The sequence below is a fragment of the Apodemus sylvaticus genome, chromosome 1, assembly GCF_947179515.1.
Source record: "Apodemus sylvaticus chromosome 1, mApoSyl1.1, whole genome shotgun sequence".
In the NCBI taxonomy this organism is placed as follows: Eukaryota; Metazoa; Chordata; class Mammalia; order Rodentia; family Muridae; genus Apodemus; species Apodemus sylvaticus.
In genome coordinates, this window is record NC_067472.1 from 17,483,867 (window position 1) to 17,511,364 (window position 27,498).

The 27,498-nt window shown below is 43.9% G+C and overlaps 1 protein-coding gene and 1 non-coding gene across 3 annotated transcripts; both read left to right on the forward strand.

The window, feature by feature from the left end:
• The first annotated feature begins 1,221 nt into the window (after nt 1-1,221).
• On the forward strand, nt 1,222-27,353 carry Cwf19l1 (CWF19 like cell cycle control factor 1). Of its 2 annotated transcripts, XM_052185278.1 has the most exons (14): nt 1,222-1,328; nt 3,956-4,040; nt 4,866-4,944; nt 5,649-5,750; nt 7,775-7,989; nt 9,656-9,774; nt 13,113-13,197; nt 14,824-14,964; nt 15,792-15,903; nt 16,778-16,857; nt 23,111-23,320; nt 24,028-24,147; nt 24,724-24,821; nt 26,737-27,353. In XM_052185278.1, exons 1-14 carry the CDS (start codon nt 1,306-1,308, stop codon nt 26,879-26,881), a joined length of 1,614 nt encoding a protein of 537 aa, XP_052041238.1. In that variant the 5' UTR covers nt 1,222-1,305; the 3' UTR covers nt 26,882-27,353. The 2 variants fall into 2 exon arrangements, with proteins under 2 accessions (XP_052041238.1, XP_052041248.1); XM_052185288.1 differs by lacking the exons at nt 1,222-1,328; nt 3,956-4,040; nt 4,866-4,944; nt 5,649-5,750 and having other exon boundaries at nt 7,865-7,961.
• On the forward strand, nt 23,698-23,843 carry LOC127676596 (small nucleolar RNA SNORA12). Its single transcript, XR_007976052.1, has one exon. It is a non-coding gene; the product is annotated as a small nucleolar RNA SNORA12 (small nucleolar RNA).
• Nucleotides 27,354-27,498: the final 145 nt, after the last annotated feature.

Consider the following 27,498-nt stretch of genomic DNA (forward strand, 5'->3'; position numbering starts at 1 on the left):
ACGTATTTGATTTCTGATAACTTGGGTGTCTTTCCTTTGTCAGGAAAGTTGTTTCCAGGTCCTTAGCACACTGTTCCTAATTGGCATTGCCCCTTTAGAAAAATCAAGTTTCCAAAGCAAAAAGAGACTAGAGATAGGCCCTATGAAAATGTGAAATTTGTTTAATTCCTGAATGAAAATAGTCGTCACGTATACAATCAATTATATAGAGAACTCCTAAACATCCATATACCGTAGGTCTTGTTACTGAATTAATTTAATTTCTTTTTCAGTGTACTAATATTAAGGTAACTTAAGGAAGGATATTTCTACTTATTTATGAGGTGCACACTGAAATCTGCACTTCACTTTCTTATAACTCACTGGAACTGATTGGGCTTGGGTACATAGGGAGAAATGAGCACGAGAGCAAAATTAGCAACATGCTGATACATTGAATAGAAGCTGTGCTTGTAATTCTTTCAATGCGTTGAAAAAAATTTTTAAGGGCTAGGGAGGTGTCTCAGTCACCCTTATAACAAAACATGAAGACTAGAGTTCGGATCCCTAGAACCATATAAGTCTGGACAGGTAAGTTTCAGGGCCACGGGGAATCCTAGCAGCGTTCAGAAAGCAGAATTAGGGGATCTTTTGGGCAATGTAGCTTCCTAGACTAGTCTAATCCAATGAACCCTGGGTTCAAATGATACCCTATCTCACTAAGTAAGGTTGGAGCACTGGAAGAAGACTCCTATGCCATCCTCTGACTTTCACAAGAACCTGCATGCACACAAGCGTGTGCCCACACGTGTAAACAAACACACACACACAAACTAAAACAAAAAGAAACCAAAACCCAGCCAGGGTTGGAAAGATGACTCAGGTCTCAAGAGCGTTCGCTGTCACAGGATCCATTGTTTGGATCCCGGAATCCATATCAGAGGCCTTACAAACTCCTGTAACTCCAGGTGCAAAGGATCAGCATCCTCTTCTGATGCCAACATACGCGCGCACGCACACGCACGCGCACACATACACGAATACAAACTCGCACGCGCACAGTTCAGTAATTCCACAAGTTTCTAAAAAAAGATACATTTCCCCCCCTTTTTTAATTCCTCCATCCTTTTCACTCTTTTCAGAGTTACCTTTACTTAAAAATAAAACCGCGGAGAGATTTTTATCCCTTTACACTCACCATAGCTAGGTGATGTCTATTGGCTGAGAGGTGTAACGTCATATATCTGCGCCCCGGCGTTCCAACCTTGAGCGCGCAGTGCTGTTTCTAGCTTTTGGTGGCCGTCCCAGCACTGCTTGTCATTACCGATGGCTCAGAAGCCGCTGCGTGTGTGAGTGACCTTGCATCCCATCGTTACACTTAGGCACATAGAAAGGGAGAGAGGCGGGCGGAGGAGTGTGTGTGTGGGGGGGTCTTTCTCCAGACCGGAAGGGGAATACGGGGCGTCGGGGCGTGGGGGGGCTCGCGGGACTGCTAGGAGCGCGAGAGGAGGCGTCCTGCTCGCTTGTCCCAGTTCATTTTCGCCCTGGTATCTTCAGAGGTTCTCCGGGAGAACTAAAAACTTGCTGAGCTGAGCTAAGAAAAACTTAGGCCTCTTCTACCTGCGACACACGGTCTCCCTTTCATTTCTCCCGTCGTGGCATGTATTGATTAGCCAAATACTTGCAGACATCGGGTGCATGGATGGGTTTTGGTAGACAAGATAAACATTGCTCAGCCCTGGCGTACTTTTGTGGCGCGGTCGGTTAGAGAAGACATGATTTCATTCAGAAAGACTATTGTATTGAACAGCGGACAAACGTTGCACAAACGAGTTCCTGCCTTGATAGCTGATAGTCTAGAGTAACAAGCGTTAATGAATGCGGAAAGGTAGAGAAAAGGTTGAAGTTCTGGAGGACATATAATAACAATATTTGGCTTAGTGGAAGGAATTAAGGCTTTCACGAGAAAGTGAGGATTTAACTCTGATAAGTATTATTGTATTTAACGCAGAGAAGTCAGCGAAACGTTTAAAAACTCCTTAGTGTGATCTAGTTTTCGTTATGGAAAGTGATCCTGCTTTAAAGTTGGGTAACAAATAAGAGCCAAAGTAGAAAGCAACAAGGATTAGGTAAAGTAATGGCAGAGAGAAAGTTCAGGAATTGATAGTCTATTAAATAGGTGTACTCATAGAGCTTGGTGATGTTTTAACTGAGAAACTTCCACTGTAAGGTCATAGATTTCAGTCATTGGGATCAGAAAATGCTGAAAAAGGGCCCAGATCAGATAGTGAATATTCATTGTGCCTGCCAGGAATTGATAATCAACAGGGATTGAAAAGATATTAGAGGCTCTCAGAGAATAAATTAGACTGCATGATAGTTATGACAGAGTTTGTTCTGAAATGGTATATGGGTTTCTGAGATTTTGAGAAAGTGGCTTTATCCGCCCACCAGGAATTTACAGTGACAAGGCCTTGATGGATGGGAAAAGCTTTGAGGTTGAGCACAGTGGGGCTCTTAGGAAAGAGAACTTTGCTAGGCTCTAGCAGAGACAGAGTGATCAGTCTGCAGTTTAGGAGAATTCAGTTAGGGAAACTTAGAGAAAGTACTGGAAAGACAGGTCAGGACTGGAGGAAAACTGTTTCTAGAGGGAATGAGGCACTTTGTAGTGTTTTAAGGAAGGAACATTAAATTGAAGCAGAGAAAGCACTAGGGAATCTGAAAAGTCTACCTTGCCTCTGCCACCCCATGTCAGTTGTTCAGGTTTGTTTCCCTCCATTCCTGCCCCTCCCCCATTTCCCATCCCACTTCCCTCCTTAGCTTGTCTTCAGACTCTGAGTTTCTCATCTGCACTTCTCCTTCCTGTTTCCATTGGCCATGTCCTCTGTTTGCACATCGACTGCAGTTCAGCTATCCCTCCAGACCGTCCTTCTCTATTATTAGAAGTATTGATGAGACATGCACAATCGTGTTATCATGCTCCTTGAAACTGTTCAATTGGAGGAACGATAAAAGAACACTGGGGAGCCAAACGGACAAAACAATAGATACTACAGTATTTGAGTTAAAAGATGTTACGAAAATAAGTAAGGGCTGGTGAAATTGCTCTGGAAGTAGAAGCACTTCCTGCCATGTCTGGTGACCTGAGTACAGTCCCTGATGACACACGTAGTGGAGAGAGAGAACTTGCTCTGGTATTTCTCTGACCTTCACATGAGTACTGTGGCACATATATGCCCTCTTAATATAATACCTCCCTTAAAGTAAAAACAAACAGAAATGATGTAAATAAGAATTTTAAAAGTCAGAACTTAGATGTTAGACCAAGTCACAGCTCGGGATATCCACCTTATCAACCTCCGCGCTTGTCATTTCCTCCTTCCTGCTCTATGCTTGCCTCCCGTCAGAGCCTTTTCCATATAATCTTAGGGATGGAGCCTCCCTTCCCTTATTGTAAACTCACTGAGGCTTTGCATGAGTCTCAGTGCTTCTGTAATTCTGACATGTTCTTAGGACAGTATTTGGCCCATTGAGCTTTGCATAGTGTAGTTGTCCAGTTGGTGTTTGCTGAATGATGACTGAAGCCGTGTAGCAAGGAACAGGCCGTGAGGGGAGTAGGATGGGCATGAACCCTGGCCGGAGACTCACCTGGACTTTGATTAAATAAAGGATTAACTGACTCTTAGTGACCAAGTTGTTGATAAGCCCACCCACAGCATTTAGGAATCAGAAGGGGTTGGCTCAATTTTGAAGACATGAAGAGCTAGATTTTTAGATATGGTGAGTTGGAGGTATTGATGAGATACTCAGAAAAATCTGCCTGGTGGCTCGTAGTAGTTGATATTGACCATAAGTCAGAAGACACCTGCTGGGACTGGATCATATCTCTAATCCAGAAGACAAGTACATGTATACCAAGCCTGGCAGATCCATCTGTGTCTCCTGAATTGCTATAATGTTTGTCTCTTGCTTGCAGCTTGGCTTGTGGAGATGTTGAAGGAAAGTTCGATGTTTTATTCAATAGAGTTCGGACAATTCAGAAGAAAAGTGGAAACTTTGATGTAAGATGATCACTTTTACTGAAATTTCACTACTGTAGTCAAGCATTAAAGTACTGATTCTTTGTTAATTTTATGATGGACTTTCCCTTTTTCTGTTCTTAATATGAGCACTAAGAAGCTGGGGATTGATGGGAGGAGGGGGGTCTGTTTAGTATTCACTTCTTTAAACTGTTGGAATCGAAATCTTGTTACTTTCTTACTGAAGCAAAAACAAAAAAACTGAACAAAGCTAGCCAGCCCTGACACCTGGGTTTCATAAGGCCAGATCTGCTACAGATCAAGTCAGATTATAGATGTGCAAATGCTTCACTAAGGACAGAACTGGAAGGGAATGTGGTGTGCAGTTGCCACATAGATTATGAAGCCCTAGGATACAGGAGAGTATTATAGGTTTAGGGGGAATTCGTTTGTTGGGCTAAGGGATAAGTAAAAACAGTGGGTAGCTAATGTGGTGTTCTTAAAGTATTTCTGACATCCAATACTGAAGTTTTATATTTCATGGATGGATTCCCTAAGTATCTGTTTCAGCACCTCTGTGTATTCCAAGGAAGAAGGATAGAGAGGCCCTGGGAACTTTTGGAAAGCACATAAATTCTGCCTTCTTAAGCTTGTTTCCTTTAATCTCCCCCACCCTCAACTTGGAGTGATTAACAATGCATCAAAGTTTAATAATTCATAAAATTATTGTTATTTAAATTAATGAATAAATACTTGGTTTGAGACTATTAAATTAGCTGAGTAATTAGCTGAATATTACAGCCAATAATATACTGTTTAATTTTTTTGTTGTTTTAATCTCATATATCTTTTAAAAACTCCTTTTAGCTGCTGTTGTGTGTAGGAAACTTCTTTGGCTCTACCCAAGATGCTGAGTGGGAGGAATATAAGACTGGCAACAAGAAAGGTACGGAAATTATGGTTACTTACTATACAGCTTCTAACAAAATCTCAGGGGCTGGAGTTGTTGTGTTGTTTCTCATGTACTAGTGGCTGAAGATTTCTCTCAAGCATTGGCAAGCATTGCTGCTTTGGGGGAGTTTCTCTCTTGGTCTTGGTAGCACATGCCCACAATGCTAATACTTAAAAGGCTAAAGTAGGAGTATGCTAAATCTATGACCAGCCAGCCTGTGCTACATGGTTAGACTGTCTAAAAGAAAATAATCAAGAGTGTTATGTCCCTCTTAAACTGCATTGAGCTGCAAAGAATGCATATATACAAGATCCGTGTTTTTCACATTTTGAAGTTTATTCTGTTTCATTCAAAGAAAGAATGCTCATTTAGAGTGGCAGGAACTCAATAAGTACAGCTAAGCATGTCTTTTTTTTGTTCTCTTTTTTTTTTCAATTTAAATGCTTTTTTATCAAGTGCTTTTATTTTAGACTATTTTTTTCATTATTATGTATATGTTGACCCTTTAAGATGGCAGTTCTTTGGTCTGGTGACATCACTTAGTAGTGAATTGGATTAGGAATCCTTAGGGATGCGCAGATTCCACATTCAGGCTGGCTGTGGAAGGCATGCACAGGCTCTTTACTGTTGCCATGGCTATCTTTCCTTCGAGGAAACGTTTCTCAGTTTTCCAGTAACATATCTGTTTTCCCCATTAGCTCCTATTCAGACGTATGTGCTGGGTGCCAATAATCAGGAAACAGTAAACTATTTCCAGGATGCTGATGGCTATGAATTGGCTGAAAATATCACTTACCTGGGTAAGTTATTGATTGATTGATTGATTGATTGATTGTAATGAATTTAGTAAAAATATTTTCAGGGATTAATCTCTCAGGAAAAGTTTTGACTGGATTCTTCTGCCATTGCTGCTTGAGAGAATACGAATTTTGTTTTGTTATTCCCTTTGGGGAAGATTTTTCCTCACAGTCTGTGTCTAGAGCCCTTTGGGCGGTGATGTTTCTTCTTCATTGTTTCTCTGTCTCCCCTCAATCTCCTTGCATTCCCAAGCCCTGGACCACTTTTTCAGCCAACAAGAGTGACCAATCCCTTGCCCACAATATATGGAGAACTTAAGGTATATGTTATATTCAAATAAAAGAAACTTACACGGCCTTGCTGGATAATATCACCTTACGTGATAATTTGGCTTCTAACTCGCTTTACTCTAGGCATAGTCTGGTGCTCTGCCAGCTCAGGTCTGCAGTGTTCATCCTTGTTTTTTTTTTCTCATTCCTTTTGTCTTTTTTCTGTTTTAAGGGACACTCTAATTCCAGGTTAAAGCTGCTCATAGCCCTCTGCATTTCTTTGGTGTCAGGACTAAGGCAGTTGTCAAGTTTTGATGTTGTTCCCTCCCCACTGTCTGCCTTAGTCTGCTGTTTACCTGATCGTTACTCAGCTCCTCATGTTCTCAGATGGCTCCTTCACATTCTTTGTGGTCGTGTGTCTCCTGTGTTAGAAATGGCCTCCTTCACCATTCCCACCACAGTCTGTCATTGCCTCCAGTCCTCTATGCACTTGTGGCCCCCATAGAAGCAATTTTAGCTTTCTCCATTCACGAGACTCCTTTAGGCAGGATGTTAAGGGAAACTTTTGTCATATGATTTAAGATTTATTATTATATTATTATTTATGTTACTGGCAATTAAACCCAGGGCTTCACACATTTGCTAAAAATGTCTTCTGCCACTAAACCGTATCTCTAATCTCTGTGCTTATTGTTTTTTTGTTTTGTGTGTGTGTGTGTGTGTGTATGTACATTGCCATGGTGTGAATGTGGAGGTCAGAGCACAACTTTGTAAGTTATTTTTCTTCTTTCACCTGATGTGGGTTCTAAGGATTGACCCCGGGTTCTAGATTGCAAAGCACACCTTCTTCCTTGGGCTGTCTTACCTGCCTTCCTTTTAAAAGACGATGTATTATTATTTTCTGTATAAGGGTGCACTGCCTGTATGTATATACGTATGTGCACCAAATGTGTGCCTGGTACTCTTGAAGATCTGGAACTGGAATTGCAGACTTCTGTGAGCCGCTCTGTTGGTGCTGGGAACCGCCCCCAGAACCTCTGAAGGAGCAGCCGGTGCTCTTAATGCCTGAGCCTTCTCTATACCTTACTTATTTTTAGCTATAGTTGTGAGACAGACATTTTGAAATCTGAACATGAGTCCAACTTGTCACACTCTTCAGTGTGTTTTTTCAGTTTGTATTGTGAACACTATTGTATTTGTCAGCCACTTTATTTGTTGAACTCCACACAGTCACATATCTCAGCAGTGGTCTTGTCGGACCAGTGATAGCCTGAAGCGTTGCAGCTGACTAGAATTTGATCTTTCTTTTTAGAGTATACTAACTTTTCAGTTAGTATAAAACTTGGGGAGTTGGTAACATAACAGTGAAAAAGAAAGCTGAGAAGAGGGTCCAGCTGTCAGGGAGGTAGAGAGAGGGGAGGTCAGGGGGTGACGGTACTGTGGAGACAGGCTGGCATGGGCACGGGGTCTGGGGACCAGGTGCTCTAGGGGTTCGACACCAGGTTCCTAGAGTCTGAGTGTGGGGTCCGAGGCCACTGGCAGCTCCAGCCACTGCCACAGAAGAAGTCTTCAAACTAGGAAACAGGAAAATTGTGAGAGCCAGCCAGCCTGGAGCCTGAGTGGAGCTGTAGGAGTCACACTCATTCAGACAAGCAGAAAGGCAGCGAGCCAAGAGATGGAGGTTTGGGAGAGAGAGGAAGTGCTACTTTTGCTCCTGCAGCTTTGATGAAAATTCATTCTCTTTTCTTTCAACCCAGGTCGAAAAGGTGTCTTCACTGGAAGCTCAGGGCTGCAGATTGTATACCTCAGTGGGACAGAGTCCTTAGATGAACCAGTCCCAGCCTACAGTTTTAATCCCAAGGATGTGTCTTCCCTGAGAACAATGCTGTGTTCGGCATCCCAGTTTAAGGGTGTTGATATCTTACTCACGTCCCCATGGCCCAAGTACGTGGGGAGCTTTGGGAATTCCTCTGTGAGTAGTGCTTGTTCAGTTGCAATTTTAAAGCAAATTACACTGGCTTAAGTTGGGGTTTTAAAGTTTTTCTCTCTATTTTGAATATGTTAACTTTTAGTGCCTTTTATTAGAAACATTTTGTGAAAAAATTTCAAGATTCTAAAAGCTACATCTACTGACAAAAACAGTTGATCTCATAAAAATATAATTTGCAGATAAGATTGTGGATCTTAAAATTAAGCAAATGGTTCCTGGAATTATGTTCTTACACGTATCCCCCCTTGGCCTTCTTTGTATATTTTGTAAGCTTATTAATTCCTAGGGGAGAGATGGACAGCTATTGGCCTCCATCCTGTGGCATTTGTTTCCCCTTCCAGTCCAGAATATTGGGTTTGGTTCTCAAAATATATTTCAGAATTGGGTCATTGTGAGATTGAGTCCAGTCGTGTAAATATTTAGAGATGAGGAACAAGGTGCCGAGCCTGAGTTCTGTTATGGATACTAATCTGGGATGCCCTGGAGCCCCCCACCCTTGTATTTTTATTAATAGTCCTGAGAAGGGGCAGTTACTGGTAAACTGTGACATAATAAGGCCCAAGATTTGTGTAAGGTTAGAAAGCATCAGCTGAGTCTCAGTGGAGGGAAATGTAAGACTGAATGTGGGAACAAACCCTCACAACTAGATCCTGAATTCAGTGAAGTCCCAGAGAGTCCTGTGTGTAGATCAGTCTTTCCTGACTTGGCACTACATGTCATAAAAGTCAGCATGATGCGAGTGTCATCAGGGCGAGTCATTTCCCTACCGGCCTGTGCTTGCTTCATTTGTAGAAAGGAAGCCAGCCCCTCATTCTGGGAGAGCAACAGTCAGCACGGGGCAGTAGGGGTCGAGACTTTGGTCAAAGTTTATAAACAACCATATACGATTTTTATGTGGAAGAAAACTATACTTAGCTATCTTTGTGATACTACAACCAAATTCGAGGCCCGTTACCTTTCCTTAGCAATCACTTGAAGAAGTCAAGCTTAAGACAAGAGCTAGGAGTGTTCTGTGAACAAATCTACCATGGCAAAATATATTTGACTTGCCAGCTTCTGTTTGGTTTAGTTTGTTTGAGACAAACAGGGTCTCTGTGTAGCCCTGGCTCTCCTGGAACTTGCCACATAGACCAGGGTGTCCTGGAACTTATAGCGATCTGCCTGCCTCGGCCTCCCGAGTGCTAGGTTAAAGCACTTCAACATAGGTGTGGCTGTACCATTTCCTTGACTGAGCAAAAGAACAGCTTGTGCAATTATGAGGCCCTTGACTTCGCTGGACCCTGGGTGCTCTCTCTGAGTGCTAGTGTTTAAGTTTACTTTCTGCATTGACCATGGCTTACTCTGTCAGATACACATGTGCACTGTAAAGCGTATTATGCAGATGTAGGCTGCAGGGAGAGACCTCTTTTCAAAAAGGAGTCTTATTGTTTGTTTTAGAGGTTATGGAGGGATTGCCTTACTTTGTACCCTCATTTCTCTAATTATAATATTCCAATGTTCTTAGATGTTTGATTGCCCTAGATATTCGGTTCACTGTAAATTCGAATCTGTGTATAAATTTGAAAGATATTTCAAAATGTTCTCTCATTTCTTTACATTACTTTATAATTCCTGAGTCTGTGTCAGTAACCGAGTTCCCATTTACTAGGGAGAAGTAGACACCAAAAAGTGTGGCTCTACCTTGATCTCCAGCCTTGCCAAAAGCTTGAAACCGAGGTATCATTTTGCTGCTTTGGAAAAGTCGTACTATGAGAGACTTCCATACCGGTGAGTAACATCTCAGGGCTTGTCTCTGTGAACTCCCATCTTCTTGTTCTCTGTTAGTCATGTGTCTTGGTTACTTCAAGTCCTAAGGCACTGTATTAGTTTTATTTTTGTTGTTGTGGGAAAGTATCAACCTACTGAAGACAAGGTTTGTTTATAAGTCCAGGAGAACCTGTCCTGGAGGGAAGGCATGGCGTAGCTTAGTTTAGCAAAACATCTGGAGCAGGAAGCTGGCTGATCACACTTTATCTGTGATAACACAGGAAGTGGACCTAGGCTACAAACCCTCAAATCCCATCTCCAGTGACATATTTCCTCCAACTAAGCTCCACCTCCCAGTGGGTTCCAGAAACCACCCCAAATAGTACCACCAACTGGAGACCAAGTGTTCAAATCCATGTGACCCTCCGGAGGTCATTGCCCATCCAGGCGCCACACTCCTAAGTTTCCTAACAAGATAAAGGAGTTAGACTCTTAAGACTCTTTAAAGTTTAGGGTTTACTATTACAGTGCTGGGTGATCATTATAGAGTATTAGGTCCTGGTGTTTTGTTTTTTGTTTGTTTCTTTTTTTTGAGACAGGACCATAGATATGTAGTCCTGCTTGTTTTAGAACTTACTTTGTAGACCAGGCTATCTGTGAACTCACGAGATCCACCCGCCTCTGTCTCCAGAGTGCTGGGATAAAGACATGTGCTACTGCACCTGGTTAGGTCCCGCTTTCATCAGTTCACATCAGTCTGTATTCTTTATTTAGTCTGGAATGCTCAACTGTCAGCAGTCACTTCGGAATTTGGGATTCCGATTTGTGAATCAAGAACTTACATTGAACTAGACGTGGTGCTTCTTGCCTGTAACCCTTATACTTGGAGGCTGAAGTAGGAGGGTTTCAGTGAGTTCAGGGCCAGCCTGGTCTATAGACTGAGACTTTTGTTTATCTCTGCCCACCAAGGATTCGTATTGATACTCACCCTCCAATACCTCGGAAGTTTCTTTTACTCATATTTGTTTTCCTTTAGTTATAAATGTTGATTAGCGTAGAGTACTTTTAAACATGGAAAGACAAAATAAAGCAAAACAAAACTGTTTTATCATGATCTGTGATATGTCAACTATTTTTAAAAATCAAAGTATACTGTGTATTAGTGTTTGATGCATATCTGTTCAACTTAGAACATACTTCTTTTAGTCTCACTGTTTTCATGTGTTCTTACATAAGAGAGTAGTAAAATGAGCCTTCACACCTCCATCACCTGTAAGCCTTCACACCTTTATCATCTGTGAGCCCTCACACCTCCATCATCATCTGTGAGCCTTCACACCTCCCTCATCATCTGTGAGCCTTCACACCTCCATCATCTGTGAGCCCTTACACCTCCATCATCATCTCTGAGCCCTCACACCTCCCTCATCATCTGTGAGCCCTCACACCTCCCTCATCACCTGTGAGCCCTCACACCTCCACCATCATCTGTGAGCCTTCACACCTCCCTCATCATCTGTGAGCCCTTACACCTCCATCATCATCTCTGAGCCCTCACACCTCCATCATCATCTGTGAGCCCTCACACCTCCATCACCTGTGAGCCCTCACACCTCCATCACCTGTGAGCCCTCACACCTCCACCATCATCTGTGAGCCCTCACACCTCCCTCATCACCTGTGAGCCCTCACACCTCCCTCATCATCTGTGAGCCCTCACACCTCCCTCATCACCTGTGAGCCCTCACACCTCCACCATCATCTGTGAGCCTTCACACCTCCCTCATCATCTGTGAGCCCTTACACCTCTATCATCATCTCTGAGCCCTCACACCTCCATCATCATCTCTGAGCCCTCACACCTCCATCATCATCTGTGAGCCCTCACACCTCCCTCATCATCTGTGAGCCCTCACACCTCCACCATCATCTGTGAGCCCTCACACTTCCCTCATCATCTCTGAGCCCTCACACCTCCTTCATCATCTGTGAGCCCTCACACCTCCCTCATCATCTGTGAGCCCTCACACCTCCATCATCATCTCTGAGCCCTCACACCCCCATCATCTGAGAGCGCTCACACCTCCATCATCTGGCTCCAGAAATCAGTGTTTTGCTCACTTTACAACTTTTAAAAAGCAAAAGTAGGAGTTTTGGTTCTTTTCAAAGGTGTGATCTCATTTCTTTGCTACATTGGTCCTGTGAGGTTAGGGATACATAAATCCCACCAAGGTCATGACCTGAAGTGAACTCAAGACTTTTGCTCTTCTCAAGACCCTATAGAATCTTATCTACTTCATAATTACACTTCAAAAGTAAACTGATAGCCCATGACCCTGTTTCTATCCATCCCCCTTTTCAGTTAAGAGCTCTTCCTCTCATTTTCTGGTTTCATGTAAGAGCATGCGTGTGCACGTGCATGTGCACACACACACATACACACTTTTAAATCTGGGTTTTACAGAAAATATGTAGTATCTGTCTTTCTATGTAGATTGTGACTCTTTATATAAGATTTCTAGTTCAGCCCTTTTTTTGCAGATACCATGTTTTTGTTTTTATTTATCCCACTGTGTATGTGTGCCATCTAAAAACCCATTCATGTATTGGCTAGCTAGGTAGCTGCACTATTTCAAGTGCAGAAGGTAGCAGTAAGCACGACGAGGTGTTTGAGCAGGAGCCCAGTGGTGCCGCGCGTCCTGTGGTGGCAGCTGTGAGTTTGGTGTGCCCAGTGGTGCCGCAGGTCCCGTGGTGGCGGCTGTGAGTTTGGTGTGCCCAGTGGTGCCCGGGTCCCGTGGTGGCGGCTGTGAGTTTGGTGTGCCCAGTGGTGCCCGGGTCCCGTGGTGGCGGCTGTGAGTTTGGTGTGCCCAGTGGTGCCGCGGGTCCCGTGGTGGCGGCTGTGAGTTTGGTGTGCCCAGTGGTGCCGCGGGTCCCGTGGTGGTGGCTGTGAGTTTGGTGTACCCAGTGGTGCCCGGGTCCCATGGTGGTGGCTGTGAGTTTGGTGTGCCCAGTGGTGCCGCGGGTCCCATGGTGGCGGCTGTGAGTTTGGTGTGCCCAGTGGTGCCGCGGGTCCTGTGGTGGTGGCTGTGAGTTTGGTGTACCCAGTGGTGCCGGGTCCTTCAATGAGGCTCAGCTTCACATTGCCACCAGCAGCATTGAAAATCCTCCTTTCCATCCCTCAGCACTGTCTCTAATCCTGTTAAGATGACATGAAAGAAGGAAGGAAGAGAGCCAGGAGCAGGCAGCCTGGGAGGGGAGAAATTAAAGCAAAGTATAAAGATTCCCGAATGAACACACCATATTGAGCCCTATTGTTTTGTAAAGTAATGGAAATCTGTTTCCTTTCACTTTTCTTTCAGAAACCACATTGTTCTACAAGAGAGTGCACAGCATGCCACTCGCTTCATAGCACTGGCGAATGTTGGAAATCCAGAAAAGAAAAAGGTAAAGATTTGAATGGTTGGTTGTTACTCGGCCTTCAGACCTTCTGGCCTCTGAAGTCCTCCAGTGACTCCTTGTAAAGGTTAAGTTTCCTTGAGTGGTTTATAGAGGTCTTAGAGAAAGGCATGGTTCCTTGGGATATGACTGTGCAGGAAACGGCCTTCCTTTCCTTCCACATCCATGTGCTTGCCTTGGGTGATATGCATACCTCCTTCTAGCAGCTTCATTGAGCTGCAATAATAAAATCCTGTCGGGAATATTCTCCAAATTAGGCACACCTTTAAGCCCAGCACTCAGGAGGAGTGACAGGCAAATCTCTGTGAGTTCCAGGCCAGCCAAGGTTACATAATAAGACTCTGTAACAACAACAAATAAAACAAAACATGTATGCATATATGTATGTATGTATGTATGTATGTATGTATGTATATTAGTACTTTCTTGGTTCTTTGAATTATTAGTTATACCTGGAACCTAGAAAATTGTGCAGATGTGAAAGAAAATAAACTAGAAAAATAGGTTGTACATTTCACTTCCCTGGGAAGGCTTTGCTAATGCTAAAAGCTGGACTCTTGAGGGAGTCAGCTAAGACAGAGTAATCAGTGAGACGCGGGGGTCTCCCTCTGTGGCTGACTGCTCCTCTATAGCACGTCAGAGCCAGTGTTCACAAGACAAGCAAACTCCTGCCCTTTTCTGTAGTTTAAGCTTTGAAGCCCATTCTTAGCAGGGCTAGACTTTTAAGTTGACCTTTCAAACTGAGCAGAGTTCTGTGATTTCGTCTCTTACTCAGTCTCAGAGATGCATAAGGTGTTGCACGTGTTGTTGTTGTTGTTACAGGATCTTATTATGTAACCTTGGCTGGCCTGGAACTCACAGAGCTCTGCCTGTCACAGTGTTAACTTGACAAGCACCATTCGTCTCAGAACTCTGTTCTGGTCCATAACCTTCCCAGCAGTGAATGTTTTTTTTTCCCCTTTTCTATATTCTGACTGGGTTGATCAAATATCAATCCCCCTGGCCCTCAATTAAATAGAAGGTCATCTATCCTTATAGCTTCAAGTTCCATTTATAGCTTCAAGTTCCATGATTTTGTTGAGGTAAAACATGTATTTATGCCTACAATTTTTCATCTTATGCCGCTAGCCCAAGATTTATAAAATATATATGAACTGTTTTCTTGTTTGCTGCTAGTCCCTAAGGAAAGGTATCAGCATATGAGAGAATTGTGTCAGAGGGGGAGGCTAATCTTTCCAGTTGGAATGTTCATAAAGAAGATAGAATCGGGGTTCTACTGTTCTAATGACAAAGGTCACCTGTACGGAAGATGCAGTGGCAGGAACAGTTTGTTTTCAAGACTTGCAGAGCAAGTCCCCCTGAGCCTTGTAGTAAGGGTTGTCACTGTGCCCATCTCCAAGTGAGGAACCTAGTCTGTCTGAGGGCTGGAGCTTTGATCTGTAATTCATTACTGGGTGAGCCCTCCTTAGCCACGCATGGGCCACCAGATTGGCATTTGCTCCACTGCTGTAGCACCAAACAGTCGGAGACTTTCAGAGAAGTTGTTGTCATAACATGGGTTGATCACAGTGAGACACACCCTTTTCCTAAGGTTACACTCTTTTTTTTCTGGAGTATCTTTATGCCTTCAGTATTGTTCCCCTGAAGCTGATGGCTGCTGCAGAGCTGGTGAAGCAGCCTCCGGACGTCACTGAGAACCCTTACCGAGAATCCGGGAAGCAAGCAGCCGCAGGAAAACAAGTCTCTGCCCTGCAGGTAAGTTCCAGTTGTGGGCTGGAATCCAGGCCAGCTGCTCTCTGTAGGCGGGTTTTTCCTGCTTATAGTATCATGCATCGAACAACTTCAGTTTTTGACTCTTAGTGTTTTCTCTCTTGGCAAATCATGCTAATATTTAGAAGATCGTGCCCAGTGGTAGGTGTGCACACCTTAGTCACAGCAGAGGCAGGTGGATCTCTGACTTCTTGGCTAGCCTGGTCTACAGAGTGAGTTCCAGAACAGCCAGGGCTACACAGAGAAACTCGGTCTTGAAAAACCGAAGGGGGGTAGGGAGGAAGAGGAAATCAAGCTCAATTTTTAAATTGTATTTGGGGTTAACAGATGAATACTGAGTCTTTGAATAAGGTGATTCATATTGTTTTTCTTTGAAGTTGATTATTCTCGGTGTTTAGGCAAGGAGCTGTTGGTGGCAGAGATTCATGATTTTATGATAATTTCTAGTAGAAGTTAGATCAGACGTGGTTCGTTCTGAAATTTCAGGGCTGCTCATGTCTTGATTGGGAGAAAAAGGAGATAAATGGAATTAGGTTCATACTGCTCCAGCCTAGAGAGAAAAATTGCTCTATATCTTGTGTTTAACTTCTTTTTCAGAAGAGATAGAGTTGGTAATGGTTTTGGATAAGTATGCTAAGATGTGGGCCTGAGAGTCTGACAGGCAGCAGGGTTGGGATATACTTGTCTTCCCTAGAATAGGAAGGAAGTGCTGAGAGGAAGGATGTGAGAGGCAAGGACGTTCTCTTCTGCTTGCGGCTTGGTCACTTGTCCGCGGGCTCGCTGAATAACATCCTGCCCGTTGACCCTTACAGGAAGAGTCAGCCTGTCAATTCTTCTTCGATTTGAATCAGAAGCAGGGAAGGAAACGGCCGTCCACAGGCAGGGATAACAAGTCTCCTCATGCTAAGCAGCCTCGAAGGCCCCGTGAGTACCCTGGTCTCCCTTGATGGCAGTAACCCTTTGGGGGTTATTTGGAAAGTTGCATTGCTTAAGAGCATCTTCTGGCAAAGAAAAACTTCACGGAGCCACTAGGAGCAAAGTGAAGATGGAATCATATAAAAAAATGGCCTGACTCTGGGCTGAGACTCTTCTGACTGTGTAAAACATGGCAAGTCTAAAACTGACATGAGTTCATGCAATAGTAGCAGACCCAAGTTGAGGAGGCTTCATTGAAATCCTCCTCCTTTACCCTGTTGTGTTAAAGAGGAGAATCTAAACTTAGGGAGGTAGAGCCATGGCTGTGTGACTAGCTGACGTCAGAGCTAGGACTAGAACTGGGGTGCCTGACCACCCCCACCCAGGTCAGCATTCTCTCCGTGTAGCCCATTGCCAGTCTGTATGCTGCTTTAGTCACTAGATGGTCTGTTTGTGGCCCATCTACCTATGGTTCAATCAACTCCGAGGGCTTCAAAGGGAGGGGTAGTTTCATTGACGGTGCTGCCAGGCATTGGCATTGTCGTGAGAAACACCAGTCCCTCCCATCATGGCAGTCTTTGCAGTCTCTGCAGTATGGCAGACAAGAGTGAATAACAACAAATTCTCAGTTGAAAGTGTTTGTTAATATTGTTGCTGCGTGTGCCTGCGTGCTGTGCTGTGCTGTGCCGTGGAAGTGAGAGGACAGCTTTCTGGAGTGGGCTCTCCTTCATTGTGGGTTTGGGTATGGAACTCTAGTTGGCAGGCCTGTGTGGCAAGCACTTTTACCTGCTAAGCCTTCCCTCCGGCCCCAAGGAGATTGTGAAGGGTGATTATGTCCGCTGTGATTGGCCCGTCATAATGCTTGCCTTTCTTTCCTGTGAAGCTCAGCCTCCAGGACCTTGTTGGTTTTGCCTCGCTAGCCCTGAAGTGGAAAAGCATCTGGTGGTCAACATTGGCACCCATGTGAGTAAACTCCCTAGACGGGCAGCACAGAAGGAAATGCCTGTCACTTGGTTTTTCCTAACTTTCCGCAGTATGTGATCTACATATCAAGTTTACCCCGCCCACTCCTTTCCTTTCTTTGTGAGTCAGGGTCTTTCTATGTAGCCCTGGCTGCCCTAGAATTCACTTGACTAAACTGGCCTCCAACTCACAAAGTTCCTCCTGTCTCTGTCTCTGCCAAATGCTGGGATTAAAGGCTTGAACCATACTCCCAGACAGTTTTCAGATTTTATGTGTACACTTCATTGATACTTAGCATATTGAACTGTGCAGCCATCACATGATAGAGGTTTAGATGCCCAATGTGAGCTTGCATGCTTTTAATCCCAGTCCTCAGGACACAGAGGTGGGTGATTGCTTAAGTTCAAGGCAAGTCTTTCTACTCAGCAACTTCCAGGACAGCTAGCACCACACAGAGAGACCCTTGTCTCAAAAAAAAAAGAAAATATGAAATAGAGGTTTAGAGTACTTCTATCAATCCAGTAAAATTTCTTAAACATTTATATGAATCTCAGTATCCATTCTCAGCCTTGGCCACCACTTGCATACTTAGTATCTTTGTAAGGTTGTGGGATTTTAGACATATAACTAAAATCATGTAATGCATTTTGTGTGTGTGTGTGTGCCTGCCTACCTGTTTTGACTAGCATCATGTTTTTAAGTTATATTCATAGTATAATTCATGTATAAATGTTTTATTGCCAATTAGTGTTGTGCAGATAATTATTTATCCATTCACTTATCGCTTTATAGACAGTTGCTTTATTACCATTTTATAGTTCTCAGAATAATATTTCTGGATAATTTTTGCATATGTTTGTGAAACATATACTCATATTTTTATTTCTTTTGCATAGGTACTAAAAAGTAGAATGTCTCAATAATTTGGCAAATTTGTGTTTAAACTTAACAAAGAAAAGATAATTTGTTTTTAATTGTGTGTGTGTTGCTGTATGTGTGTGTGTGTGTGTGTGTGTGTGTGTGTTGCTGTATGTGCATACCAGTGCAGGAGCCTGAGGATTCAAGCCTTGGACCCCTGGGGCTGGAACTATAGGAAGTTGTGAGCAACCTGGCATGGGTGCTGGGAATTGAACCCGGGTCCTCTGTAAGAGTAGTCTGTGCTTTTGACTGCTAAGCTCTCTCTCCAGCTCTGTTTTAACTTTTAAAGAAATTGTCAAACTAATTTTCAAAATTACATAATTTTATGCTCCCATCAGCAACATTATGTGAATTTGGCCTTCCATATTCATGTCAATATTGCTTAAAGTCTTTCTTCTTCCCTCTTGAGAGTGGTGGAGACCGAAGCCAGGGTCTCGTGCATGGTGGGCAAGAACTCTCCCATTGAAATACATCCTTAGCCCATTGTCTGCCTTTCTGATTATAGGCATTATAATTTTATGGAATCAGTTTCAGAACTCCTCTGTCTCCCTGCATAGGATAAATCTTCAGTATATGTCTTAAATTCATCTATGTTTCATTAAATATTGAGTTGATTCTTTTAATTTCTCACTGTCTTAAATATTCCTCTGTTTCCCTGTTTTAAATAGTGAAAAGAGAAGGGGGGCGTGTGTCCTTTATAGATGCATACTAGATATAAAATGTTGATATTGTTAGTGAGGTCTTGTGACTTACACCTGAATCTCAGCACTCAGGAAGCTGAGGCAGGAGGATTGTCACAAATTCCAGATCAGCTTAAAGTACCTGAAGAATTCTAGGCTAGGCTGAACTTCAGTGTGAGGCCTTTTCTTTAAAAACAAACAAACAAACAAACAAACAAACAAGCAAACAAAGTGAGGCTTTTTCTTTAAAATCAAACAAAAACAAACAGAAACAAACCAAAAATACCTCTAGGAACTGAGGTTCATTAAACATAAGAAAGATTAAAGTTATAAGTTCAGTTTACCAATAAATCTTTATATAGAGATTTATTAACATAGAATGGGGATTTATTAGAATTACTTACAGGCTGTAGTCCACCTAGCCCAACAATAATTGTCTACGTATGGCAGGTCAAAGAATCCAGTCGGTGTTCAGTCCATGAGGCTGGATATCTTAGCTGGCCTTCAGTAAAGCATTGGGATCCCAAAGAAGTAGACTTTAATGCTAGTGAAGGAATAGACATGCTATCAGTGTGAAAGCCAACAGACAAAGGCAGAAGCTCCCTTCTTCCATGTTCTTGTATAGGCTTTTGGCATAGATTACAGGTGGGGTTTTCCCAAATCAAAGAGTGGAAGTAGATTGTTCCACTTCGGATTGATCTGAAATCCTTTTAGATGGCAAACACTGTGTATCTCAGGGAAGTTGTTCAGTTTTATACTTTTTCTCAGAGAACTCAGTTAAGGATCTGTAAAGACAAATCTTTTTCTTTTACTGAAGCCACTAATCACCAGAGTTACAGTTACACTCTATTCCCCCATGACTAAACTGGATGTTCTTGAAGGCCAGCTTACTGTGTAACTCTCCTGCAGACTGCTTGCTGGTGGAAGGAGAGATTACTGTGTAAGTTTCCTACAGCCTGCTGGTGTTCATCTGGTTTTCATTGATTTCTTCTAGTTTTGGTTTCTAAAGGTGATTTCCTCTTCATCCTTTTTTGTGGCCTCCCGTAGACCAACCAGAATCTTCACTTTGATCTTTCACTTCCTTTTGAACTGAAGAGGCCTAGGCTCACCTATTTATGTCTTGCATCTTAATTATTGGCAGCCTGTCCAGGGAGGTGTTGTGGAGTAAAGGCCTGCGACACATACAGTTGGCTTGTGAGGCCGTGGATGAACTCTGAGAACAAGCTTGGCAGGCTTTTCCTTTTGTGGGTGTGTTCATTTTTGATCAGCTTTGGGCTCCCCTTCACTGGATTACTTTCTGCCAGTCTCCTCGGTAGTGAGGCAGGCTGTGTGCAGCCTTTTGTTTGGGAAGTATAAGGGGTTTGAGAGCCCATGGCAGAGGAGGAGGGGTGGGAGAGGAGGAGGGGTTGGAGCCGATGGCTTGGCCTCCTGCTCCTCTAAGCCTTGGGGAAAATGTTCCTTTTTTTTTTTTTTTTTTTTTTTTTTTTGCTTTCCACAGTTCATTCCCCAGGAAATGGACCTGGAGATTGTTCCAAGATATTTCTTATCCATTCACATTGAGGCAGTGAGAGGGCACTGATTGGAGGGGAGAGAGGAGGAGGAGCTAAGGAGGGAGAGAGGCTCAGTGGACCACACTAGCAGAGGAGAGAGGGGGAGACGCTGATATCCAGATGGCTTCTGACATATTTCTTGTGTTTTGGAGAGGTTAGAAATATTGGGATAGACTTTATCATTGTAAATTGGCATTATGTAATTGGGAGTTTTATATACATAAATATATTTGGTTAGCTATTCAAGTTTAAGAGTCATGCTTTACAGGATACTTGGAAGGAGTGGGTGCTGGGCAGAAGCCTGGGACTCGCACCGTTTACAGAGTCTGTGGTGGAGAGGAAACACAGCTGGGATGCTGTGAGAGCTAGCTGAGAAAGATTGGCTTAGTGGCGACACTGAGAGCTGGACCTGAGCTGGACCCGCCAGGATTTGGTGCAGAGGCCTGGCAGAGGTCTGGCAGGATGGTAATAAGAACTATTTACACCTACAGAAGATAATGAAGGAAACTGTTCCTCTGTGTCTGAAGCCAGTAAAAGGTGTCTTAAAGGCATGCTTTGGACCAAGCTCCCAAGCATAGAGCAGCAGGCCTCGAGAATTTTCTCCTGGACCAGTGCCTACCTAGTAGGCAAATCTGCATTGCCCTGTGCTGCACATTTTCTGGGCTCCATCCAGTTTTTTCTTGCAGCTATTCTCTTGCTTTTCTCTTATTACATGTTCCTCTGGGCTTCTCCGCCGTCGCTGTGCTTTCCTTCCTTCAGGAAGTACGCTAATGGGTGGGAAGGGGAGAGTCTGCCCAGTCTGAACGACGATCCCAAGTCCATGTGTTCTGCATAGGGGACGTTCATTCAGGCCCTTTTATCCTTTTACATGGTTAGCGGCCACTCAGTATAAAGCAGGTTAGAAGAGCTTGAAGGGGTGGGACAGATTGGGAAAGTGGGAAGTGGTGCAGGAGAACTGGCGGACATTAGAGGTGCGGGCACCTGCTTAGTCTGGCCTTTCAGTAGCTGAAGAATACACATCACAGTGTAAAGCTGATGTCCATGGCGTGGCCTATGACAAAGTAAAGGCTAGAAAATAAAGGTGAGCAACCTTTTCAAACAAATGGATGTTAATACAACCTTTGAATGCCTCTGAGGATCTGAGGAGGATGTTGTTTGGTTATTGGCAGTGAGGCTCTTCCTCTGTTTCCTAGGCTGGCCTTAAATTTGAGATCCCGCAGTTTTAGCCTCCAGTGTAGGTAGAACTACAAATATGTGTCAGTATGTCCTGCTCCTTGAGGTTTTGGTAAACTTAAATCCCATGGGAAACCAGCTGTGGCTGTGTTTAGTTCTCTGTCAGTAGATCAAGGAGGAGCATGCTTTGGTTTATAAGTTTATATGTTACCATTGGACCTTCTCACTCGGCCTTAGCTTTGGGACCACCCCACTAAAAGTATAGTTTTTGTAAGTCCCTATGTATTTGCCTGTATTGATAGTCCTTGGCCTCTGGCCTGCTCATTCAGAGCATCTTCCTGTCACATGGTGACTGTTAGAGCAGCACCACACATTTGAATGACTTTGTTTCTGTGTTATTGTTGCTGGAGTGGCCAGGGCTGGGGCTGGACTCCTATTCTCTACCAGTTGAGTGCTGGCGTGAGGGCATGAGCCTCCTGACCTCACTGAGTGCTGGTGTGAGGGCATGAGCCTCCTGACCTCACTGAGTGCTGGTGTGAGGGCATGAGCCTCCTGACCTCACTGAGTGCTGGTGTGAGGGCATGAGCCTCCTGACCTCACTGAGTGCTGGGGTGAGGGCATGAGCCTCCTGACCTCACTGAGTGCTGGCGTGAGGGCATGAGCCTCCTGACCTCCCTAAGTGCTGGCGTGAGGGCGTGAGTCTCCTCACCTGATTTACAGGTTGTTTTTTTAAAGGTTTATTTTATGTGTATGCATATATGTATGTTGCTATTAAGGACTGACAGCCATTGTTGGAAAAACAGAGTTCCCTGCCTCTTTGTATATGTCTGAATTTGAGGTTTCTCTTTCCATACTATTGAGTTATATACCTCCTTCCTTTCACTTTGTGGACTTTAGTTAGCTGTAGAAAGACTCATGTTGAACATGTTACCTTAGCTCTTTTGTGAGCCCAGAAGTGTATTGGAGATGCAGGGTTGGATACCCTTGGGGTAGGAGGGAGGAGTCATTTTGAAATAAGAAGTATTACCTTTTTGTGGTTGAAGAGAAAGTGATAGTAACTGAAAATTGCTTTAAAGTTTAGATCCTGGAGGGGTACCCCAAATAGTCTTTTTAAACTCCAGCATTTAAAACCAAAACCCTTCTTGTATGCCCCTAGTTCATTTGCTATTTTCATGGAAATTTGTTAAAACTGATCCCATTTTTTAGAAGATACTTAAAATGCTCTTCTAGCCCTTAAAATCATGTATGTATGTATGTATGTATGCATGCATCCATGTATGTATGTATGTATGTATGTATTAACTAAGTATATGGGTATGTCGCTGTACTGTGTATATATCTGTTGCCAGCAGAGACCAGATATGGCGTTCCCTGACACTAGCATTACAGATGGTTACAAGCCACCATGGGGATGGGAGGAGTTGTTCTTCCTTTGGAAGAACAGCTGGAGCCTTTAGCTACTGAGCTATCTTTCCAGCTCCTGTTCTAACCTTAAAATCACATCTTTTAAAATATAATTTCTATTAAGAATATCTTGGTCAGGCATCATGGGTCATGTCTTTAATCCCAGCACTCAGGAGACAGAGACAGGCAGATAGATCTCTGTGCGTTCAGGCCAGCCTGGTCTAAAACACGAGTTTCAAGACAGCCAGGGCTGTTACACAGAGAAACCCTATCTCAAAAACAAAAAAACAAAAAACAAATGAAAGACTATCTTGGATAGGATTGGGTGTATTGGATTGGGTGTATTGGTCCAGGGCTGTAGCCCAGAGCTTGGATGCTTGGCCGACAGGACTGAATTTGAGGCTGCCCTGTCCTAGTGGAGGGAACATCATGAGCCTCTCCGTACCTCAGGCTCACTGTGGGTGGGCTTTTCTCTCTGCACGATCATGCATGCAGCCTGGTTATCTTGCTTCTGTGATTCTTCTTCAGTGCTACCTTGCCCTGGCCAAAGGAGGCTTATCTGATGACCATGTCCTTATCCTGCCCATTGGACACTACCAGTCAGTTGTGGAGCTGTCAGCAGAGGTGGTGGAAGAAGTGGAGAAATACAAGGCTACTCTGAAACGCTTCTTTAAGAGTCGAGGGAAGCGTTGTGTTCTATTTGAAAGAAATTATAAGAGCCATCACCTCCAGCTTCAGGTACGAGTTTCTGGCCAAGAACTTGAAAATCACTGTGGGGACCTTGTGATTGATAAATAATAATGACTTCAGTATTTAATTTTAATACTTAGAGCATTTAATATTATTCTCATGATAATATTTGAATAGTGGTCATTTAGAGAACTGGGAATACCTACTGATAATCCCAGAGAAGTTCATGCTGGAGGTAACTGAACAGCATGATGGTGTGTGCCCTTGGTAAAAAGAGTGGATAGTTAAGAAAGCTTCCAAGGAAGAGGAACACATGGGCTTTGCTGGGTGAGATGTGGCTAGTTCATGTGAATGAAGGCTTAGTGGTAGGAAATAGCTTCCAGTTAGCCTGGGGCTAGTATTTTGGAAGTTGAGTGATTTGTCTCTTTGGTGGTAGTGTCTTCCTGGCGCATTTGTTAAGTGTTCAAATGGGCCTGACTCTGCCACATACATTATGGAGGAGCTGGCAATGGCTTAGAGACAAAGAAGTCTTTCTTGAGTGTTTCCTAATAACAGATTGGCTCCCATATGTAACAACTCTCATAAGTTTAAGTCCTACAGCCAATTCAGTGGAGGCTGTTTGGCCTGCGGAGAATCTATGCTGAGGGGTGTTTCTCCACCCCAGTGATGGGTTTGCTTCTTCCTCAAGACTTTAAAGACTCAACTTCTTTGGAACCAATACAAAGAGTTTCTTCTTTTTCTCTACACCAACCCAGGTCATTCCTGTGCCCCTCAGCTGCTGTGTTACAGATGACATTAAAGATGCCTTCATTACCCAGGCCCAAGAGCAGCAGATAGAGCTGTTGGAAATTCCAGAACACTCAGACATCAAACAGGTGAATAGGAAGGGGTGGTAATGTTCAGGGAAGAGTAAGATCTGGTTCTTGGCATGTTGAACCAGGTATGGAATACAGGAGAGTGGTAAGATGAGAGGTGAAGACGTCATCATAGCAAAGTCTCAGTGCTTCCCTAGAAAAGTAAGGAAATTGACTTTTTCTGGAGCTGGGAGGATGGCTCTGAGGACTTGAGAGTGATCTCCAGCAGCTGTGTAAAGGTCACAAGCCAGGGCATGTGCCTGTGACCCACGTGCTGAGGAGGCAGAGACAAGAGCATCTCCACCGAAATTGGAAAACTGCAGGCTCCAGTGAGAGAGACCCCCCTCAAAGCGTGAGGTGGCAAGACCTGGAAAAGTCACCTAGTGTCATCCTCTGTCCTCCACAGGCACGTGGACGTGTATGTGTAATCCCACACATACACATGGGAATAGGTACACATATACAAACAAAGAAATTAGACACTGCCTAAGATGGGATCTTAGAAGGATGGGTACCACTGGGAATATATTGGTGTTCCTGTGGTGTGTGGCACTTTTTTAAAATGTATTTGTCCTTATACAATTCTGTTTACTTCAGATTGCACAGCCAGGAGCAGCGTATTTTTATGTTGAACTCGACACAGGAGAAAAGCTTTTCCACAGAATTAAAAAGAATTTTCCTTTGCAATTTGGAAGGTTTGTATGTTTTTGCTGCATTTAGTTGTATTTCATTCGACCTGTTATAAATGTGGTGGCAGGTGGCGTGGACAGTCCGTGAAAACCAACTAGGGAATGGCCCAGCCCCGAGAAGCTTGGAGTCTTAGGGCAGATCACTGCTACAGCCTTGGGCTGGGGAATTAGAAGTACCAGGAACAAATTTTGAGGAACATTATACTTTAGAAACTTAAGAGAAGGAAGGAAGGGCTCATTCCTACCAAATGCAAGGCTCCGTGAAAGCTGATAGTGAAGGAAAGGGAGACTGAGAGGGGCAGACACCATGAGAGGGGCAGACACCGTGAGAGCACTCCTGGTGCAATACAGGGTGGCCATGGAGCATGTGCTGGGTCAGACCCAGGCAAGACCCTCAGGCATTGTTCCCTTGAACTTTGCATTTGTGTGGTTTACATCCTGTCACTCCAGCAGAACTTCATGCAGACATGGAACGTACTGGAAAGTTGTACTAATACAGTAATCCCAAGCTGCATGTGCTGTTGGATACTTGAAAATGAGACTGAGGGACAGTGAGGTAAGACAGCCTGCTGCCACACCTGGTGACGTAGTTTGATCCTTGGGACCTACATGGTAGGGGATAACTGATGCCCAACCATGCGTTCTCTGACCACAGTGCTATGGCATGCATGAACCCACATACTAATAAATGCATAAAGTAAAAGAAAATTAAAGGGAAAGTGGAAGGGAGCTCAAATTTATATAGCCACACCTGGCTAGTGGCTACTCTACGGATGTTGTACCTAAGGTAAGTTGAGTAGCACGCCCACAGTCACAGTTGAAGGTTCAAACCTTAGTGTGGTGAACACTAAGTGATGTAGGTCTTTAACCTTGTTATTCTGCATCATTCTGAAGCCCGCGTGCAGGGAAGCAGAACGTGCACACAGTGCGCTCTTTTGCTCGTTGTCTGATGCTGATCCCTGATTTGCAGCTGTTCTTTGACCACTCCCAGTGGTTTGCCCTTGGGCTTTGAATGAGCTTTCAGCCAATCCTAGACTCATTTGGAAAGCCTTCAAGAGATCGCCCCTTTGGATAAGTCCAACAAATATAGTTTTTTTTTTAAAATAAATAATTGATAAATGAGAACAAGTATCTGTTCTTGTGATATCTTTTCCTTTTTTTTTTCTTTTTTTTTTTCCGAGACGGCTTCTCTGTGGATTCCTGGCTGTCCTGGAACTCGCTCTGTAGATCAGACTGGCCTTGAACTCAGAAATCTGCCTACCTCTGCCTCCCTAGCACCTTAGAATCTGCTTGTATGTGTGTCTATATAAGTTATTTTCTTCACACTGAACTTCTCTCGTGTACTCATACAAATGAGGGAGGGGCCAGGAGGACAGGTAGAACTCTCAGTCAGAATGGGTGTAACATGTGACTCTGAACCGTGCCCTCAGCAAACTCAGTACTCGCTATGTGAAAACTATAGTTTAAGGCAAGATAGACTCGCAGCTGGGCATGTGCTGTGATTATATAGCTTCTTTATCAAATCCTATAAGGAAGGCAATCTTGCAAGTGAGGAAATCAAGGCTAAGAGATGAAGTAGTATTCAAGTCCTAGACATGAGTGATCCGAGCGTGGACTGGAACTCTGCCTCTGACTTTTCTGGAACCAGGGGTTGTCCTCTCATTTGTATGTGGTGTTCCTTCCCTAAGTATTAATATTGTGGTTCCAAGTTGTTCCAGGAAAGGAGAAATAAATAGGGTGGGGGAGGACATTAACATGGCAATGATTTCAATAGCTAGGATGGCAGAGATGTGTCAGGGCAGGAGACAGTATGAGCTGGAAACACTCTGCATACTCTTTAGATGGCTCTGAGGAGAGCTGCCGGAGCACAGGAAGGGCGGCTTTCCCTTACCACTCTCGTTTTCTCTTCTTTGTACTGCAGGGAGGTCCTGGCCAGTGAAGCTATTCTCAACATTCCTGAGAAGGCTGACTGGAGGCAGTGTCAAACCAGCAAGGACAAGGAGGAGGCCCTGGCTCGCTGCTTCCGGAAAGACTTTGAGCCCTTTGACTTCACTCTGGATGACTAGTCAAAGGGAAGGGCACACTACAAATCACCGATTGGCACAGGAGATTGTTCCAGCCTGTTCTTAAAGTGAAACTACTGTCTCTCATGGGGGCCGCCTCCTGCCACTATTTAGAATATTCCCATGGACCCGCCTGCAGCAGGAGGCCTCTGATTGACTTGTTTAAAAGAAGTCATTCTGAGATGCAATGATATGTTAAAAGAACATCTATGTATTTCCAAGAACAGGTCTTTTCCTCCACAGCCTCACAAACTTTTAAACCTTTCAGATTGGATATGGTAGTTCATGCCTCTATTTTCAGAAATTGAGGGGTTATGGCAGGAGGATTGCCATAAATTCAAGGCTATGTAGTCTGGACTATATAGTGAGTTTCAGGACAGTCTGGCTTATGGCGCGAGACCAACCCATCTCACCTCCCCATCCTCACCCTCACCCCCCAAATCTTGTAAATAATAAAATGGAAACGCTTTTTTAAGGTTGACAAATATCTTATGTTGCTTATGGCTACTGAAATAGAGTTATGTGTGTGATGGAGACCAGAATTTTATCCCCAGCCCCTATCCCAGAGTGACACGGCAAATCAGTCTGAGGAAGGGAACCAAGCCTGGCCTTTGCTATTG

What these genes read in the sequence shown, in the direction of transcription:
- Cwf19l1 (XM_052185278.1), top strand. Translation starts at nt 1,306, where the DNA reads ATGGCTCAGAAGCCGCTGCGTGT. An exon ending in GGAGCTTTGGGAATTCCTCT is followed by an intron (nt 7,990 to 9,655) that starts GTGAGTAGTGCT and finishes CCCATTTACTAG; the next exon opens with GGAGAAGTAGACACCAAAAA. An exon ending in AACACTCAGACATCAAACAG is followed by an intron (nt 24,148 to 24,723) that starts GTGAATAGGAAG and finishes TGTTTACTTCAG; the next exon opens with ATTGCACAGCCAGGAGCAGC.